Below are 18,748 nucleotides of genomic sequence, written 5' to 3' on the forward strand. Positions count from 1 at the left end.
ATGAAAGTCAATGGGGTACATTAACTGTTTGGTTACCCATATTTTTTCTAAATATCTTCTTTTGTGTTCAGCAGAAGAAATTCATAGGATTGAAACAACTTGAGGGTGAGTAAATCATGACAGAATTTTCATTTTGGGTGAACTATCCCTTTATTTATCAACCTTTTGGGTGAACTATGCCTTTAAAGTCAGCATGAAACAGAAGGTGTGATAATCTTTCCTTCCCTATATTGTCATACATATATATATGCTATAACAGCTTTACGAACAAGAAAAAATGTTGGGCAAGACTTGATTTTGTCCATGTTGAATTGATTGGATCATCACAGTTTGATACTGCTGTGATCTCATGTGAGTGACAGGTTGTACCGCCGCCCTCTTGAAGATCTGCAAGTGCATGGTATGGAAAGTTATTTTTATTAAAGGATTTGAGGGCACAAAAAGAATGCGCACCAATAAATCATTTATAATAAACACTGCCACATTCCATAAAAAAAATAAAAAAAACAGGAATTTGATTCCATTTTGATTTCCATGGTGACAGAACTACACTACCCATAATCCTGAAAAAAGATCAACCAATAGAGAACCTGGTGTTACCATGACATAAATTGATGAATTTAATTGACAAAAACATATTGTTAAATGCTTAGTGGTCATAAAAATAGCTTTTGCTTTTTTATATAGTAAATTAAGGCAACCTTTATCATCATTATCCAATAAATTCATCAAACTGTGACTGCTAGCCTGATATTTCCATGGTAATATATCCCAAAGAGAAAGTGAAACGACACAAAGAATATTAAAAAAATAAAATACTACATTAAATTAAAATTGTATTTATTTATTAATGTTGCATGTGTATCTTACTCCCATCAGTGACTCTGCGCTCAACTGTTCTGAACCGCCGCTCGGGGTTTGATTATTCCGCCTGCTCGTCTTGTTTTCATGAAATGAACGGACGGAGGTAAGAGCAACTAGCTGTCCACTGCACGGCTCTGTCACTACAAGGTGAGACGCGCTTCATTTTCATTTGCATGTCATTTTCCAGTATAAATCACAGAGCAGTTATAAACCCATTGATTGGTGTTAGAGATGCGGATCAAGACTGATGTTATCACAGGCCTGATGCTAATGCGCGAGCCAGCTGCGTCTGTAATGACATCATCAGGCTTTAACATTAAACCGCACATAAATAAACACATTCCTGATAATGCTTTCACATGCATAATTCTTAAAGAAACTCCGCGGTAATTCATGTAAGTCACGCTGCCTGTACCGCGACGACGCCTGAAAATGAAAACAATGAATCATCAAACCGAAAATGAGAGGTGAGTATCAGATATGACATATACGTGACTGCAGATTAACTGACATCTTGAAGAGCTTCAAAAGGTTTCTTATAATAGTCAAATGGCGGTTTGTCATGGTAATCTGCGGTTGTCAGAGCTGGGGGGTTGTGGTGTGTTGTATTTTAACACGTTTTGAAGCATAATTGACAGTTGCAAATAAGGATTGTAATTCAGGGTATTATATATGAGGCAAGAATGATGTGCATTACGCTTTGTACACAGCCACTCCCCTTCATAAGCTGGGAACAGCGAGTGAGAACAGTGAGATCTCATAAACATCTGTTGGTTTCAGGAAATCATTTGACCCTGGTGATGCTCTCAGCACAGATCACATGCAGCAGCCAACGCCATCACTTGCTCATGTTAAAGTCACCATGAAATCAAAATTGACTCTTCTTTGTTTTTTTTAATGGAATATTTCAGTATTATAAATGATTTATCTGTGCACATCATTTTTTTTATTATTATTCATGTGCCTAATAACTTCCCCTCCCTCTTGCAGCAACATCTCTTCTCTTCTCTGATGATGTGTTTACTGACTCGAGGGCGGGACAACCTGTCACTCACATGACATCACAGCAATAGCAAACCACATTGATCCAACCATCCAGTGAATTCCCAATTGACAAAATCAAGTCCCGCCCTACGTTTTTTTTCTTTCTCGGTTTCACCCGGATAGGAAGAAGAGACTATCACAACTTCGGTTTCGTGTCGACTTTAACCGCTGGGGTTCAGGCTTGCAGTAAACATACTTTTTTTTTGTGTGCGCTGAATTCTTAGAAATATTGTTTACCTTTGCAGTCCCCACCCACACACAGTCATGCTGAAATGCATCAAAGTCTGACCTATTTCAGCATTCAGGTGTGAGCACTTGTTTAGCTGCACTAAGCAGGATTCAGTTCTGTGGAAATGCTCTGGGCCAACAGAAATGGAGAGAAAAACCCCACAATTTTTTTTCTTTATTATGTCATTTCAAACTTGTTGACACAGAAGAACGTATTGTGTAGAATGTTGGTAAATTGTATATCGCCACTAGTTTCCATCTCTTCCAAATTACTGTAGTTATGGCGTGAACGCAGCATAAGCTCGTTGTTTTAGTTCAGGAGGAACTGTAAAAGGTGGCTGCTGTTTCGGTTGCGCTGTTCAGTGACTGGCGTCTGTCTAATTCTGCGTAGCACGAAACGCGCTGATGACGAGTGTCATGAGGTGCGCAGAGGTATGAAAATACATACACAGACAGGCAGGTTGGACATCTTTTTGCTTCAAATCAAAGTGTGTCATGTTGTGATTTACCTCGTTGCTGGTTTGTGTGGTTCACTGCTTATAACGCTTTAATGAAGACTTTTTAAGAGGAAAATGAGTGGGGAAAAATACTTCTGGAACCAAGGCCATTATGAACTCATGCCATGTTTGTTTTCTAGTAAAAACAAACTTGCCATCTCAGTTCATAGGCCTTAAACTTGTTTGTCAGGCCGTGAACAAATGGTGTATTATAATTAATCTGAGCAAGCATTCAAGGAGAGATTTAGTTCTGAGGCCTTATTAACCCACAATAACAGATGGATGCACTCATCCAAACTGCTACTCGAGAGGTAGCCTTCTGCATGTGACAATTGCTTCGTATTTTATCAGATTCTGTTTCAAATCCCTCTTCGCTTCTTTCACGCAAGCTTCTGCAGTCACAGATAAGATCTCACTGCTACAGCACACTGTTTCGGTTCAGGCTATGTGAGAATGTGATAACAGCCTGACATTGGGCCGTCATATAGCCTTGACCTACATTTTTCCAACATATTGGTATACCGCACGCGCACAGATGGCCCAAGATAATTTGACTGCTGTAGATGGCCCAAGATAATTTGACTGCTGTGGGCTGTATAACGTTAAAGATACGGACTTGTTCAACTTTCACTGTTTAGGTAGTTTTCAGTTTTCTCATATTTGCCCCTGTGTTTCTCTCTTACTGGAGCAGTTGGAAAGCCCATGTGTTACCCATAAGTCATGTGATCTCTAACATAATCCAACTTAAAGGCGTAGTTACCTCAAAAATTCAAATTCTGCCATTTACTAATATACAAGTCGTTCCAAATTTTCTTTCTTTTGCAGAACATGACAAAAGACATTTTTCAAAATGATTAATCTGAGTGAAAAGTCAATGGGGTCCAAATCTTTATTACCTTTAATTCTTCATTTATTTATTTTTGTATTGCAAACCTTGTTTACACTCGGTATGTGAAAACGACCTAAACACTAATTGTGGTCGGTCTGAGTGAATCCAATTTGATTTCTGTTTATATGAACTCTAAATGTTGTGAACCGAAAGCCACTGCGACAATGTCTTCAGAGTATAATTGTTGTTTTTGCTGTGACATAACCAAAAATGCTGACATATATGTCAGAAGAGCATTTTTAGCAAATATTTAGTAAGTATTCAGTCTCATCCACTGACCAGTTTCGCAAGACATGAGAAATTAATAAAAGTGCATAATTCGTATGACATAAAACGTATGTAAACATGCAAATCATGGCGCTGCGCGTGTACAGGAATGTTTGAATCTGATTAATAGATAATAGATTAATGAAATAGTCCGATTCAAGCGTTTACACCATCCCTTTGAGTCCAATCGAAATTTCAGTCAGATCGATTGAGGTGTTTAACACGAAGGCTTTTCAGTCCAATTGAGCTATCAATCTGATTATAAATGGATTATTTAGGTGCATGTAAGAGTAATGTGGATTGAATTGTTGGTAGCTAAAATGAAAATGGTTGATTAATTCAACCCAAACTTCTCTCTTGAAGGAGAGGATAACCTCCTGTCCAGCCCTGCAACGTCATGGACGCCTGTGCACGGATCAGAGGGGTCCCGTTAAAGAGCCGTGCCACTATGAAGAAAGAGGTATGTTGTCTACTGCTTTTCTGCTCAAACATTTGTTGCATGAATTTTTTTGAATCTCCTGTAATTTCTAACAAGCTTTATGTTGGTTTGAGCAGACCATCCGCGAGGGCTCCAACCTGTGCCTGAAGAGCCTGTTGAAACACAAGAAGGAGCTGTGCAATGTGGTAGTGGAGCTGCATAACAAAGAACCACAGTTTTTATCAGAAGTAAGGGTCACACACTGCCATGCATTTCAGACTTCCATATGTATGTTTTTATATGCATGCTTGTGGAATCAATGTCACAGTTAAAGGGATAGTTCACCCAAAAATGAAAATTCTGTCATCATTTATTCACCCTCATGTCGTTCCAAACTTTTAAGACTTTCGCTCATCTTTGAAACACAGATGAAGATATTTTGATGAAATCTGAGAGCTTTCTGTTCATAAAGTTCATAAAGAGATCGTAAGACTAATCCATATGAATTGAGCAGTTTAGTTTACATTTTCCAAAAGAGACATGATCGCTTTATATGATGAACAGATTGAGTTTAGGCTTTTATTCACATATAAACATTCAGCAACACACACATCAGATTGGTAAACGGAAGCTCAAGCATGCTCGTTTGACGTGCAGAAACCATTGAGGTTCGTTCTCGTGTTATGCAACATGTTTGAGCTTCCTCAAGAACCAATGAGGTTTGGTCAAGCAAGTTTCGGTTGAGCTTCTGTTTATGTTTGCTGATTAATGTTTATATGTGAATAAAAGCCTAAATTCAGTCTGTTCATCATATTAAGTGATTGTGTCTCTTTGGAAAATTTGAACTGAACAGATATTGATTAGTTTATGGATAATGGACATATGGATTAGTTTTATAATCTCTTTATGAACTTTTCGAACTGAAACTGTGAACTAACCCTTTAGGAATATTCTGGGTTAAGTACTAGATAAGCGAAATCTTGTCCTTCTTGTTCCCCTTTTTCTTTTTCTTTTTTTAAATTGAGAGAAATTTAGTTTATTAGCTTATTTGTACGACTTTCATCAAGCTTATCCGTAACCGTTAAACATTTCAGTAGTATAGTTGCAAGATGGAAGCATAATGTGTTAACATATTAGTGTGAAATAAAATCGCATACTAATTTCTTCACATTTCTTTGTTTTAAATCCTTCAAAAATGGCCACACTTACTTCCATTGTAATTGCCCCACCATAACCTTGATTTTTGCTTTGTCGATGAACTGAACTTATTGAACCCCCAATATTCCTTTGATTGAATAATGCATACAAGATGTGTCAGTTTAAAGGAACACCACCCATTTGCATTAAGCTTTGCAATGTTAGAAACCCAGTCATACTATTGAATGGTCGTGCAACATTTTCTCATTTTCCCCTGAGACGAGAGAAATCTGTATTTACCTCTTTACACTTCCTCCTACAATGACGCAAAAATCGTAATTTTGCGTCATTGTAGGAGGAAGTGTAAGAGGGGGGGATTTCTGTTAAGACTACAAGCACTAGATCCACCCTTTCAAACCCGCCCATAGGGGGTTGGAGCAAATGCGCTAACAGACCTATCACAGATCAGTGCCAGTGTGTTTGATTTCACCAGCAGAAACCTGTAGAAAACATGGACGAAGAAAGCTGAGTAGTAGGGGTTACCATACACTTTTTCCCGGACATGTCCGGCCGTCGAGATCAACAAAAATGTCCGGGATTCAGCTTTTGCTTTCTGCGGTCGCCATTCATTGTTTACATGCTCACCTTTTGTTTCAATCTAACTGAATTCATTCCGATTGGTGAATCTGAATGTAGTGTTTACATGAACGCTAAACAAGTGATCGGTTGATGTGCGTTTTACCATTGCTAAGAAGATTCCCGCTCCTCCGTGAGAGATACGAGACCAGTGCCTCACAGGTGTCGGTCATCAGTAATCACGCCACCGGCCTCGCGCCGTTCTCCCGCGCCCCTCAGCCTCGTACTGCTCGCCACAGTACACATGATGAATGGCGACTGTAGAACGCAAAAGCCGAATCCCGGACATTTTGGGCGATCTCGAAATTACGGGCAAACTCGTCACGGAGACTCACTCGTAGCCTAGCCTTGCCTTGTTGTTTTCAACTGCGCTCTCTTACCGGTAGGCGTGGCTTGGGAGTGGCCTCCTAGGGCAACGAAACAAGTGCATTCTGGGAGTTGTTGTCTTTCATCCACATAAGCCAAAAATACATTTTCTGGCTTTTCTCAGTCTAGAAAGCTCCAAATTCAAAAATAATTTCACATTTCTTCTACATAAATGACCTATTTTAAATACACATTCATCTTTCCAGCGGTGGAATGTTCCTTTAAACGTTTTGTGACCTCTTTTTGAGCTGAGTGATTTTGAAAGCCTCCATGACAAAAGATATTGGCGATAAGATAGCGTTTAGAGGCAACTGGGACAGTGCAGACTGTTGCATCTCACCTCATTATATACATGAGCGCATCTCACGAGGCTTGAGTGAATCATCAAATTCAAAAAAAGAAAGAAATTGCAGTTGCAGTGCAGCTTGTTTCCTTTATGTTGAGGTAAACGAAATTCACTTATAATGTGCATTTGAAAAAGCAACACGTGCCAAACATTTCTCCATACTTGTAATGAGAAGCCTTTACAAACCTGCTCTTGTCCAACAAAGGAGAACTTTTACTCGAGTGTTTACGGTGACCGGAAGGGGACATAAGCTGTGTTCGAAATCAACCCTTTTACCCTCATTCACTATTCCCTACGTTACTCCACTAATATAGTCCACTTGAGGGAGTGAATGAAAACAAGGGAGTGAATTCGGACACTGACTGCGCTGGAAGGGTTGCTGCTTTTACATTTACATTTTTGCATTTGGCAGACGCTTTTATCCAGAGCGACTTGCATTGCATTTCAAGGTGCACATTTACATTCTTATCTTATCAGTGCCTTATTTAAGGGTATAGAGGGCGATTTTTAATTCCCACGTCTTGCCAGAAGATGGCTGAATCATCCATCCATCCATTTTGCAAACCACTGGTCCAATGTGGCTGGAGCGTAAAATCAAACAGTTATAAAAAATTCTTTTTACTTGATTATTAAATTGTTTAATTGAGATTTATACATTTCCATGACAGAGCTCAAGATAAATCTTTTCATGATTACTGAAGCTACCAGTTTGCTAAGTTTCAAATGATTATTTAAACAGCAAGCACAAACTATGCAAAAACGGCAACCCTTCCGGTACACTTAGTGTCTGAATTCACTCACTCGTTTTCATTCTCTCCTTCAAGTGGACTATATTAGTGGAGTAATGTAGCGAATAGTAAATGAGGGTATAGGGGTGAATGAAACAGACATTTCAATATATGCTTGTAAACAAAAAATAGGAAAGAAATACATTTGAAGTAAATGTATGCAATCCATAAGTTTTTCTCCAGCGTACAGTAGTTTTTATTTTTTCTTAGTAGTAGTGTTTCCTGACAAAAATTAAGAAATTACCTTCACCGATTTTTATCATCATAATTTAACATTTTATAATAAAACCTTAGACCTTTCTTATGATTTATAGTTATAGGCTCCCTGCATGTTAACAGGTCGGCTTGAAGTTTTCTGTAAAATACGATGATAATTTTATCATCATGCATTTACTGCAGCCATGATCAATAGAAAATGTAAACAAGCATTAATTACAGTCAGTAAGGTTAATGTGCATAAAAAGGGAATGACTTAATTTAAATATGCACAAAGTCAGCATGTATTGCACCTACTTTTTTTTTACATTTAATGGAATCTATTAGGTATCATAATATAAATTGGATAGGCATGATTGTTTCCTCTTCTCTTTCATAGGTACATTACGTATGCTTACCTAGTCATGCTGAGGGGGAGGATTTCACCCTACAGGTCAGTGCTTTTTGTGCTGCTTACACTAACGTTCAAAAGTTTGGGGTAAAAAAAATATTTTTTAAAGAAATTAATACTTATATTTAACAAGGATACATTAAATTGGCCCATTTATAATGTTACAAATGATTTCTATTTCAAATAAATTCTCTTATTTGGAACTTTTTTTATATTCAACAAAGAATCCTGACAAAAATGTATCGAAGTTTCCAGAAAAGCAGCATACCAGTTTTTTCCCCCCACAATTTTTCTATCTTTACTATATTTTTTTATCAAACAAATGCAGCCTTGATGAGCATACGAGACTTCTTTCAAAAACATTAAAAAAAACTAAAACTCCCTCAATTTTTTTTATTATTATTTAATTTCTTTGTAAAGAATAGAGTGTCTCAGCAAAGAGCACAAAATAAATGCAACATTAGAGGCATCCTAAAGTCATGTATTCTTTGATGCCCACAGGCTCTGACGTCCCTCTCCACTGAGATGATGGAGTTGCTTAGATCACTACATGTGCATACCCTTAAAGATGAAGAGATTCTGCTCCTCAAAGACCCTAAAAGACCCTTTGAGAGGAAAGACAGTGTTTCTCAGGTTTGATTTTTGTATATTATGCTTGAGTATTTGACAGTATGTTTATGTTTTGTTTGAGGCGTGTGTTTGCTGCTGTCGTTATTTTGATATCAGGTGTCCTTCAATGTTTTGTCTTGTAAATTTGTGATGTTGTTTTGTGTGAAATTGGGTCTAAACAGAACTAACCTTGTGGAAGGCAGCCATGGTATTAAGTTTTGTACTCTGAACATTTCATCAAACCACAAATGTTTTTCAGACATAACAAGAGATTGCATGTTTTCTTTCACATGTCAGAAAAAATAAGAGTGCCATGAGAAGTCAAAATATCAGTTCAGGGATTGACAGTTTGCAGCCTGAATGATGTTTATCTTCCAGGTTATCATAACAATTTATCTTGATGATGTATCATGATGTAAAGGCTTATGTCATGTCATCCTCCTAGCATTTGATTGATTCATTTTTTTTTATTCATTAATTTTCTTTAAAAAATGCAATCGTTGTTCTTTTTTCTTTCACCCTCAGGGCTGTTCAAGGGCCTTGTGTATATTGAGACATGGCCCCACTCCTCAGATTAGTGTGTGCACCATGCTGGGGTTATTGGCTCGATACACAGCTGGGATAAGGTATGCCATGGAGTTACAGGTTCTTCAGAGAGGCACTTCAGAAGCATGTCAAGCTGAGGATGATGACACCAATCAGTCTGTCTCTTCTATCGAGGAGGACTTTGTTACTGCTTTTGAACATCTTGAAGAGGAGCATACAGGTAATAAAAAGCAGAGCTAGCAGCTGTTCACAAGCATTTTGAAAACTTTTATGGTTACTGGTCACTAGCTATCTATGCTTCTCATTCAAAATAGCTAAACTATTTTTGTTTTTAAATGCACTACTGTTCAAAAGTTTAGGGTCAGTAAGATGTTTTTAAAGAAATTAAGACTTTTATTTAGCAAGGATGCACTAAATTGATCAAAAGGGATAGTAAAGATATTTATAAATTATTATTTCTATTTTTTTTTAATGCTGTTCCTGTGGAAAAAAAACGTTTTTAACATTGATAAGAATATTTCAGAATGTATCAAATGTATTTAAGAATTTCTATCTTGTCAAGTTGAAATGTTTTATATAATAATTAAAATTTTATTGATTGTGATATTGACCTTATGTTTGCCATGTAAATAGCCATCATGCATGACATGACGTTAAATACATAATAAACAAACATCAACATTGATAATGATTCTTGAGAACCAAATCAAAATGATTTCTGAAGGATCATGTGACTGAAAAATGATTAAATAAAAAAACATTTATTTTAAATTTGCAGTATGTCACAATATTAATGCTTTTACTTTAATGCAGCCTCGGTGAGCATTTAAAAAACTTCTTTTAAAAACTACTAACAACCACAAACTTTTGAATGATAGTGTAAATAAATAAAATAAAATAAGCTTTTATTTAAACCCTTTTTAAAACAGGAAGTTAACCTTAGATTATCAAGTAACCTTAATTGAAATTGAAATATTGAAATAATTGCCTATGTTAATAATAATTCTGTTCTTACGAACTGTTCTCTGATCTTGCAGGTGCCCATAGTCAGAGGAACCAAAGGGATGTGGCATCCCAGACAGTCCCTTACACTCATTTAAAAGACTTAAGTGGATCTCGTATTATTATAAGTTCCATACCCAGGAAGTCAGTGCACAAGGGAAAGACTGCTGCAGAATTGTCAGAAACTGTCCTGAAGTCAACAGCGTGGCCTGAAATTTCAGAGATCTCGTATGAACTTAGCAGTCTGTCAAAGGGACGTGTTACCTCCACATCCCTCACCGAGTCAGATGATTCAGACTGCTCAAGTCCCAGTCCTATTATATTCCTGGATGAAGTTGGATACCAGAAGAGTCTTAAAGCAAAACTTGACATTCCCAAGATCCCCATTCTAAAGGATGGAGTAGAAGACTCTGACTCAGAAGTCAGTGAATTTTTCGACAGCTTTGATCAGTTTGATGAACTAGACCAGTCTTCTGATTCCAACATCAAGGTCCTTAAACAACATCCCCTCCCTGGTCAAACAGAGAAGTATGTTGATAACTCTGGATGTAAATTTGTATCAAGGGGGTGCTCGACCACAGCAATGAATCCTCACAAGTTTGATCATAGGACTCTTCCAGCCAATGTCAAGAAACCAACTCCACTTAAACCAGGATCACCGTACAGTATTCACTCTGAATTACCAGATTCCCCACGGCCAGCGAGGACTCCCTGCGAGGAAAGCGGGCCGCTCTTCAGTCCAGTTCGTTCATCTGCATTTAGCCCACTGGGAGAAGGAGGGTCCTTAGAGTATTTTTGGAAGGCAGATGTTGATGGCTCAGAATTACGTAAACCACAGGACCTTTGCTCACTGTACAAAACGTACGCAGATTTTGCCAACAACCTGTCAAAAGAAATCCTTGGATCGGTCTGTGGGTACTCCTCCCCTGTTGATTTTAACATTAATAAGAACTTGAGCTGTGTGTGTCATAAGGAGTTCAAAAACACTAATGGGCATCTAATGAAGCTTTCAGACATCCAGGAGACAGTCACCATCACTAAATCCCAATCACAGTCTCTCAAGGATGGGATTCAGAGGTTTGCTACAGACTTAGTCGAAATGAGCCTTGGAAGTGCCTTAAGGGACTTGCAGAAAGGTGTTTCCTCCTGTACCACCACACTTTGCCACTTGGCTGCAAGGCTGACATCTTCAGTATTTCAAATGGCCTTTCATGAGATAGGAATGCGCCATGCATACGTGTTAAAAGAGCGTGCCGTAAACGGTCTAGCCGGTTTCCTAGTAGGGGAAGCTGTTTCTGGAGCCCTTAAAGAGTTTCTGTTTGTGAAAAAGCAGATTTTCAACAACACTGTCACACGATTTGCTGCCGATCTTGCTGAGGAATTAGTGTTTGAAGGAATAATGGAGGTTTGCCAGTTTTCACATCCCTCTACGTTACTCACACCAGGTGACTGGTCGTTTGACGAAGAGGAGGAAGTGGTTTCATCCTATGCCTCTGATCTGTCCGAGTCCGTTCTCCAAGAGGCTTTTATAGAGCTCTCACAAGCTGATGTGACATTCACTACCCAGGCAGCTATCAGTGTGTCAGTAGACAATATTTGCTACGTGAGTGCTGAAGATAGTTCTCTCATTACAAAAACCTGCAGTGCCCAAACAAGCTATCTTGGATCTCAGGCTGTCACAGAGGCTACAAATCAAGAGCCGGATGGTTGTACAGTGAAGAAAGCCTTGTATTGCGTGTCGGGTATCGCCAGTTGTGTTCCAGTTCCTGTGGCTGGCAATGTCATATCCCATGTACACAACTCAGACGAACCTTCTCAGTATAAATCCAGTATTGGTCACGTGTGTCAGACCAGCCCTAAAAGAACCATTTGTTGCCAAGTGGAAGTAACATCATCAGCCTCAGATACGTCTGCAGCATCTCAGACTGATTCATCGCCAGGTCCTGCAAGAATCCAGGATTCAGCCAGTGGTGAGGAAAATGTTGACAGCATGTCTGTTGAAAGTGATTCTGGCAAGCCCTCGATTGGAAAAACTTTTCAAAACTTCTCTGGGAATATGGTGGACACTATAGTAGGTGAGGCATTCGATCTAATGAATTCTTCGACAAAAGTAAAGAAGAAAGTAGAGGACTGTGCAGACTTTTTGAGCAAAACTATCACAGCTCGCATATCCACTCCAAGCCATGGAATTGTTAAATCACATGTTTCGACTCAGAGAGGTTCAAAGGGCTCTAGTGACCCATCCTCCAGAAGTGCATGTCCAGTCTCCAAGCTCACCCCAGAGGTCCGTTCTGTAGTGAGAAGGGACACACTGCAAGTGCCCAGTTTTGAAGTTGGCTCCTGTGGTGGTAGAAAAGTAGGTGCAGAGGATTTTTCAAGCAGCAACTCTGGAACAAAATCAGTTGAAATCCCTAGCACTCCACCCTCAAGTCCTCAGCAGCCATCAGGTGAGCACAGTGAGAAACAGATCAGACAGTTCTCGAAGAAGCTCAAAGGTACGCTTGCAAAAGAATTTTCTCCTGCGACTCCTCCGCCCACCCCTTATTACCCGCCTGCCACCGACACAAAAGAAGCTGGTTCAGTTTCAGACAAGGCCGATTTCATGCTGAAACTCATTAGGTCTCTCTCTGAAGAAGCTGGCAGCAATGAAGACGAGGAGGAGACCCAGAAAGATGGTCCACACACTAGAAACTGCCAGTCAGAACTGAGTCCCAACGTCAGGAGCAGAATGTTTGAGAGGAGTGCGCTCCATTATGCAGAGCGTTTAGCGTGCCACATTGTTTCCATGGCAACTGAGATGGACACACTAAGCCTTGGAGATGTGAAGAAGGCTGAGGGTGACGAGAGCAAAGGCAGTGTTGCCTTGCATAGTGCACAGTTTTCTGAACAGACTTTGAATTCTTTGTGGACATATGCTGGAGAAGTGGCTGGAGAAGTCATCAACGATGTCAAGAGGATGATGAGTTCAACCCACTGTCGTCACAAAACGATAAAAAGAGGATCTGTAAACTCTTCTGACAAGTGTCAGAGTGGAGATGGCCTTTCAGGAAATATGACTTGTCAATGGTCTGGTGACGTCCAAGCAAGTGGGATGTCATCAGATTATCCAAGTTGCGAGAGTGTCACTGACGAATATGCAGGATACCTCATTAAGGTGCTCAAGAAAGAGGGAGGCAACCGAGAGCTGATATTGGATCAGTATGCCACTCGTTTGGCATATCGATCTATTAAATCTGGCCTGGCTCATGCGGCACGAAAAATAAAGCAGAGGTATCCTTTGAGGCTACACTCCTCTAGGCGTTTACACAATGATCATAGTCCTGATGTTTCTCAAAGTCCCATATCCAAGTCATCCCACACTGCACTTTCTGATGGAAAAGATGGATCCTCTTGTGAATCTCTGCCATGTGCTTGTCAAGATGGTCAAGATATTAGCAGTAACGAATATGTAGAACTTGTGAACTTTGCGGAATCTCTTGCCTACAACATCACATGTGATGTTACGAGAAAGCTGAGAATGTCTTCAGTTAGATTGCCTAAATCGCTGACTGATTCTTGCCTCTACAGGAAATCCAGTGTCGGGGACGTGCCCGAAAGTACATTTTCATGCTCTCTTTTAACGTACGCAGAAACTAACAGGCTGTATCATAGTACGAGCAGCTTAAATGATAGCAAAAGCAACAACAGTGTCATGCAAGTGATTGAACATTATGCCAGGAAAATTGTTGATGACACATTGGAAATGACACTGGGGCCGGCATGTGTTCAGGCTGCTGGGGACAGGAGGGCACTTGAACCTAATTCCTTCACAGAAAAGCTGGCTGAGGCATATCAAGCCTGCCGATACTGCCAAGGTCGAGAATGCCTGTTTTGCAGTAGAGATGGTCGTCGTGGTTTCCAGGGATTGAAAATCAGAAGGCAACAAGAATCTGATTCAGTGGCTGGACTGGAAATTCCTAGAATTCACATTGATTTGGAAAAGAGAGCTGCTTTTGCTGAAGAAATGGTGTCCAGTGTCATTGAGAAAGCCAAAAAGGAGCTGAGCTGCACCAGCTTGAATGCAGACAGTGGAATTGGTCATGATGGCGCAAGCTTTGCAGAAAGTCTGACCACAGAGATTATGACGTCCGCATTGTCCAACGTCTGCCAAACCGTCAATCTTGGGTAAAGTGACACAGTTTTCACAGGGTCATACATGTAGTCTATCAATTAAAATTGCTCATCCATGGATTTCCTAGATTTTGAAACTTGTATCTTGTATTTCCTCATCATGATTGATGACTTACTGTGTTGCAGTACTCCTAGAAGGGATGGCGTCAATGTGACGGAGTCAACAGTGAGTCAGCAGCTTAGTTTGAGTGTTGGTGATGACAGTCTTGGTAGTTGGTCCAATCTGAGTTTTGAAGAAGACCACCCAGATGAGAGCAGCAGCTTTCACCATCTAAGTGACAGGTGAACAAGTCCCACCACACTTACAAGCTTACAAAGCATTAAGTGAAGCATTACTACTCGACTAATACCACACTCAAGTTCAAAGCACTTTCTTTTCTTGAGCACCTTTCACAAGCATGTGGCTCTAATCATTGTGAAAATAAAGATCTGGTGAATTAACAGTGGAAGGACTGCCTTTGTAGTGACCTGACTATTGCAAACCCTCAATGCAATATGTAGAGGAGAGATCTGTGTTTGAAAAGCTCAGACTGAATTAGTGAAGTAATGTCAATGTCAGGCACTCTTAAGTTGTATAGTAGTCTTTAAGTGTGTTTTTAAGAACATTTGGTTTGGTTTTGACTGTATTCACATGTTTTAGTTTGAGTTTAGGTTAGAAGAACCTACTATATGACTCATCTTTGCTAAAGAACATTTATTGTTCTCTTTATTTCTTTTATACACAAACCATTTTATAATTTATTTGACGCCAGAGTTGATGATTATCTCACCATTTTCCAAAATTGCTGAGAAACACCTAGTGCCTTGTCCAGATGAGCATTTAGGGATATTGTTTTACGTTCTCAGAAAAACTTTAAATGTCTTTGGCTTCAAAACATGACGACTGACTCACACTGTCTTGTCTTTCAAAGGCAAGCATTGTTGAGTATTGTTTTTGGCAGCAGTGTCTCAATGGAAGCAGTTTCTGTCAACATTTTAATATCTCCCAAGCAACTGAAAGTTCGAATGTATGAGCAATTTTTGTTTTGGACATCCCAAGATACCATGAAGGTATCAAAATATTTGTGAAAGGTGTGGTTGTCAGCTCGAGGCAGTGTTTCTTGAGTAACTTAGAAACTCCATAAATTCTCAGTGTGTCCAAATATAGATGATAGTTAACAGTTTTCTTTTTTTAGTTTCATGTCCTCAAGTACTGTATTAATCAGTTCATTTTTACATAACATGGTTAGGGTCTAGTATTTCTATCATTAATTGTCTCATGACTGAGTATTAATGAGTATGAGTGTTAAACAGATGTTTTTATAGAATTTCTGCATTCAGAGTTAATTTAAATGAATCAGTTTAAAGGTGGTATCAGTAGTTTTTGAAAAACACCTTTGGCCATTGTTGATATTTGAAATCACCATAACAAACACGCCCCTACCCCAAAATGATCTCACCCCTAATTTGATAGCTCCACCCCACACTTACGTAAGCAACCGTAACCCAGGCAACTACTATGTCTGTGCTGTGTGCACTGAGCATTCACTCCTCCCCATCATTAGTAGACACACCCCTTACTCCTGATTGGTTACAGGTGTGTTTCGTAGTCGGTCCGACACCGTTTTCAAAAGTGATTTTCAAAAACTTCTGAGTTTTCAAAAACCCACTTTTAAGCTGTGAATCAGTTTCAGTGAATTAAGTTCAAATCTTGTCATCGCATCTCTGCGGGGCAGCAAGTTCTTTCAGTCAGATGCTTTGATTATATTTACAGTTCTACTAGAGCTGCATGATTCTGGATAAATTGAGAATCACAATTTTTTGTTTAAAATGGAGTTCATGATTCTGAATAGACAAATAAATAAAAAATAAAATTTACTAGAGGTTCTGATAAAATGCTAATTTCTGCAGTCTATTTAAAAATATATATTAATTTATGTTTAAAAAAATGTAAAAAACAGTTTGAATGAATGGTTCAATGACTTATAAAGACTTCACTTGTTTCATTACTGGGTGAATCAGCATTTTTGAACAAATCTCTTGAGAGAATGATTACACCTACAGGTGTAATGATGTAATTGATACAATCTCTATTTGAAGCGTCAAGAATCTTTCAAAAGGTGATTTACTCTATTTTGATCGCTACCGTAGACATCAGTGTTTATATCCGAACTATAAACTTTAATCCCATCCCAGTACTTCTGTGATAATTTGAATTATTGTAACAGAAATATTGAGAAATATTGATATTGTTGCCTTTGGCTTGCTCAGTTGGGGATATTTTGGGGATATTTAATTTAATTCTATCAATCAATAAATTCCACTAGAAACAAACCTTGTTGTATTATTTTAATTTAATACTGTGAAGCTGCTTTGATACAATATGTATTGTGAAAAGCGCTATACAAATATACTTGACTTGACTTGATACTATGTGGTTGAAAAGACTGACCACTTGAAAGTTTCTGAAGATGTTTCATACCCTATATATGACAATTGCTCTCTCTGCTCTCTACAACACAGATTTGAATATTCGCTGTGATCGTACTTGTCAAAGGTTTAATAGACATATAGGGCGAATCGTTGTCATTTGGGAATGAGGTCGCGTGGGTGATTGAATCGATAATGCGATTTTTTTTTTTTTTTTTTTCACGATTAATTGTGCAGCTCTAAGTTCTACTATGTTTTATGTCTAGCATGAAACATTTTTAAACTAATGGGTATGATTGGTGTTTGGTTGAAAATATGGTTCTTCTGAATAAAAAAATAAATAAACCCTTTAAACCAAAAAGCAAATAAATTAATATCAACATAAATATCAAATATCTTATCAGAAATATCATAAAGCTCCAGGTAGGTTTTCTAGTTTTGCATAGAAATTATTTTGTAGCGTTTCTTCTTTTTCTCTCCCCCAGCAGTAATGGAAACAGCAGTAGCTGGAGCAGTCTGGGTTTAGAAGGCGAGGTTTATGAAGAACATTTGTCCTTCTCTCCATCAGACAGGTTGGTCTATGGAAAGAGGTGTAGCATAGACAGCGTGTATGACTCTAATTACTGCATGATGTCATGCAGCTTTTTATCAGCAAGCGCTGATAAAGCGCTGACAAGTTTCTAACATCACCTATTAGAAACAAAACTTCCCTTTGTTGTTCTCCATCCTGTGTTTGGAATTAGTCAATTGAATCTTTGTGTTGTGTTGTGTAGGAAGTGTTTGGGTTGGGTCATTGACTTCATAAGTGTTTTGTGATGTATTTGCTGAAGAATGATCTATCTGTTCTTACTGCATGCTTCCTGTTTGAGTGAAAAAAGGATGTCCCAGTCCCCAATTCTCATTAGAGTTCAGGTCCACAACATGAATCATGTGCATTTGAGCACAAAGTGACTCACTCCATACAAAAGAAACAGAGATCACTTTATAATTAATTACATCATACACAATATATGAAAAGCAGATCTGAAAAAGAAAAAAATTCCCCTGCATTTACAACCAGAAATGGATATTGTGTCATAATTGTTTACTACTAGTAAATAAAAAAATAAAAAAAGAGCGATTTAAACTTGTACTAGAAAATGCTCACCCAAATTATAATATATTGCTGATTTATCTGACACTATTGCAAGTTATCATTTGTAAAAGTTTATATTCTATAAGGATTCCTTAGGTTTTTTCATTTTTATTCAGGCCTTGGAGACATTTAATATTCACTATATGTTTGCAGTGATTTTGCTGGTGATATAAAATATATCACAATGCAATTTTTATTTGGCTGTTACATTTTCTAAAGACCTGTGAGTATGAGTACATTGAAATAGATTTAAAAGAATGTTAAGGTCATCTCTCATTTAATAATATAACAGTATAGAGTACAGTTACAGTTTTGGGTCTGTAAGATTTTTTAATGTTTTTGAAAGAAGTCTCTTATGCTCACCGGGGCTGCATTTTTATGTGATTTAAAATACAGTAAAAACAGTAATATTCTGAAAGATTATTACAATTTAAAATAAGTATTTTCTACTTTAATATATTTTGAAATATAATTTATTCATGTGATCAAAGCTGAATTTTCAGCATCATTGCTGCTTAAATAACATTTCTGATTATTATCAATGTTGAAAACAGATGTGCTGATAAATATTTTTGTGGAAACTGTGATGCATACCTTCATAAGCCATTGTAATATTTATTCTTGCTCATTTCATTTAAGCTTGTGCTAGAAAATGTTCACCCAAATCAGAGCTGGACAACAAATATTTATGATATACTGCTGATTTATTTGCCAATATTAAATTAAGCAATATTTTGTGAAATATAGGTAGAAAAGGTGGTCCTCAGATTTCATAAATATTAGTATGCAA

At 38.1% G+C, this 18,748-nt stretch overlaps 1 protein-coding gene across 2 annotated transcripts in view; it reads left to right on the plus strand.

Annotated features, from left to right (window-relative positions):
• Window positions 1–906: 906 nt before the first annotated feature.
• Window positions 907–18,748, plus strand: part of akap11 (A kinase (PRKA) anchor protein 11) — a 28,204-nt gene continuing 10,362 nt past the window's right edge. Inside the window, exons 1-9 of one of the 2 annotated variants that reach the window (XM_084121858.1) lie at window positions 907–1,011; window positions 4,153–4,249; window positions 4,345–4,455; window positions 8,076–8,129; window positions 8,589–8,720; window positions 9,222–9,462; window positions 10,280–14,408; window positions 14,541–14,696; window positions 17,312–17,395. In XM_084121858.1, coding sequence (XP_083977984.1) covers window positions 4,187–4,249; window positions 4,345–4,455; window positions 8,076–8,129; window positions 8,589–8,720; window positions 9,222–9,462; window positions 10,280–14,408; window positions 14,541–14,696; window positions 17,312–17,395 — 4,970 coding nt within the window. In that variant the 5' untranslated portion in view covers window positions 907–1,011; window positions 4,153–4,186. The remainder of the gene's footprint in view (window positions 1,012–4,152; window positions 4,250–4,344; window positions 4,456–8,075; window positions 8,130–8,588; window positions 8,721–9,221; window positions 9,463–10,279; window positions 14,409–14,540; window positions 14,697–17,311; window positions 17,396–18,748) is intronic. The other variant, XM_084121859.1, reaches the window with a different exon arrangement.

This window comes from Abramis brama, assembly GCF_963993115.1.
Source record: "Abramis brama genome assembly, chromosome: 8".
In the NCBI taxonomy this organism is placed as follows: domain Eukaryota; kingdom Metazoa; phylum Chordata; class Actinopteri; order Cypriniformes; family Leuciscidae; genus Abramis; species Abramis brama.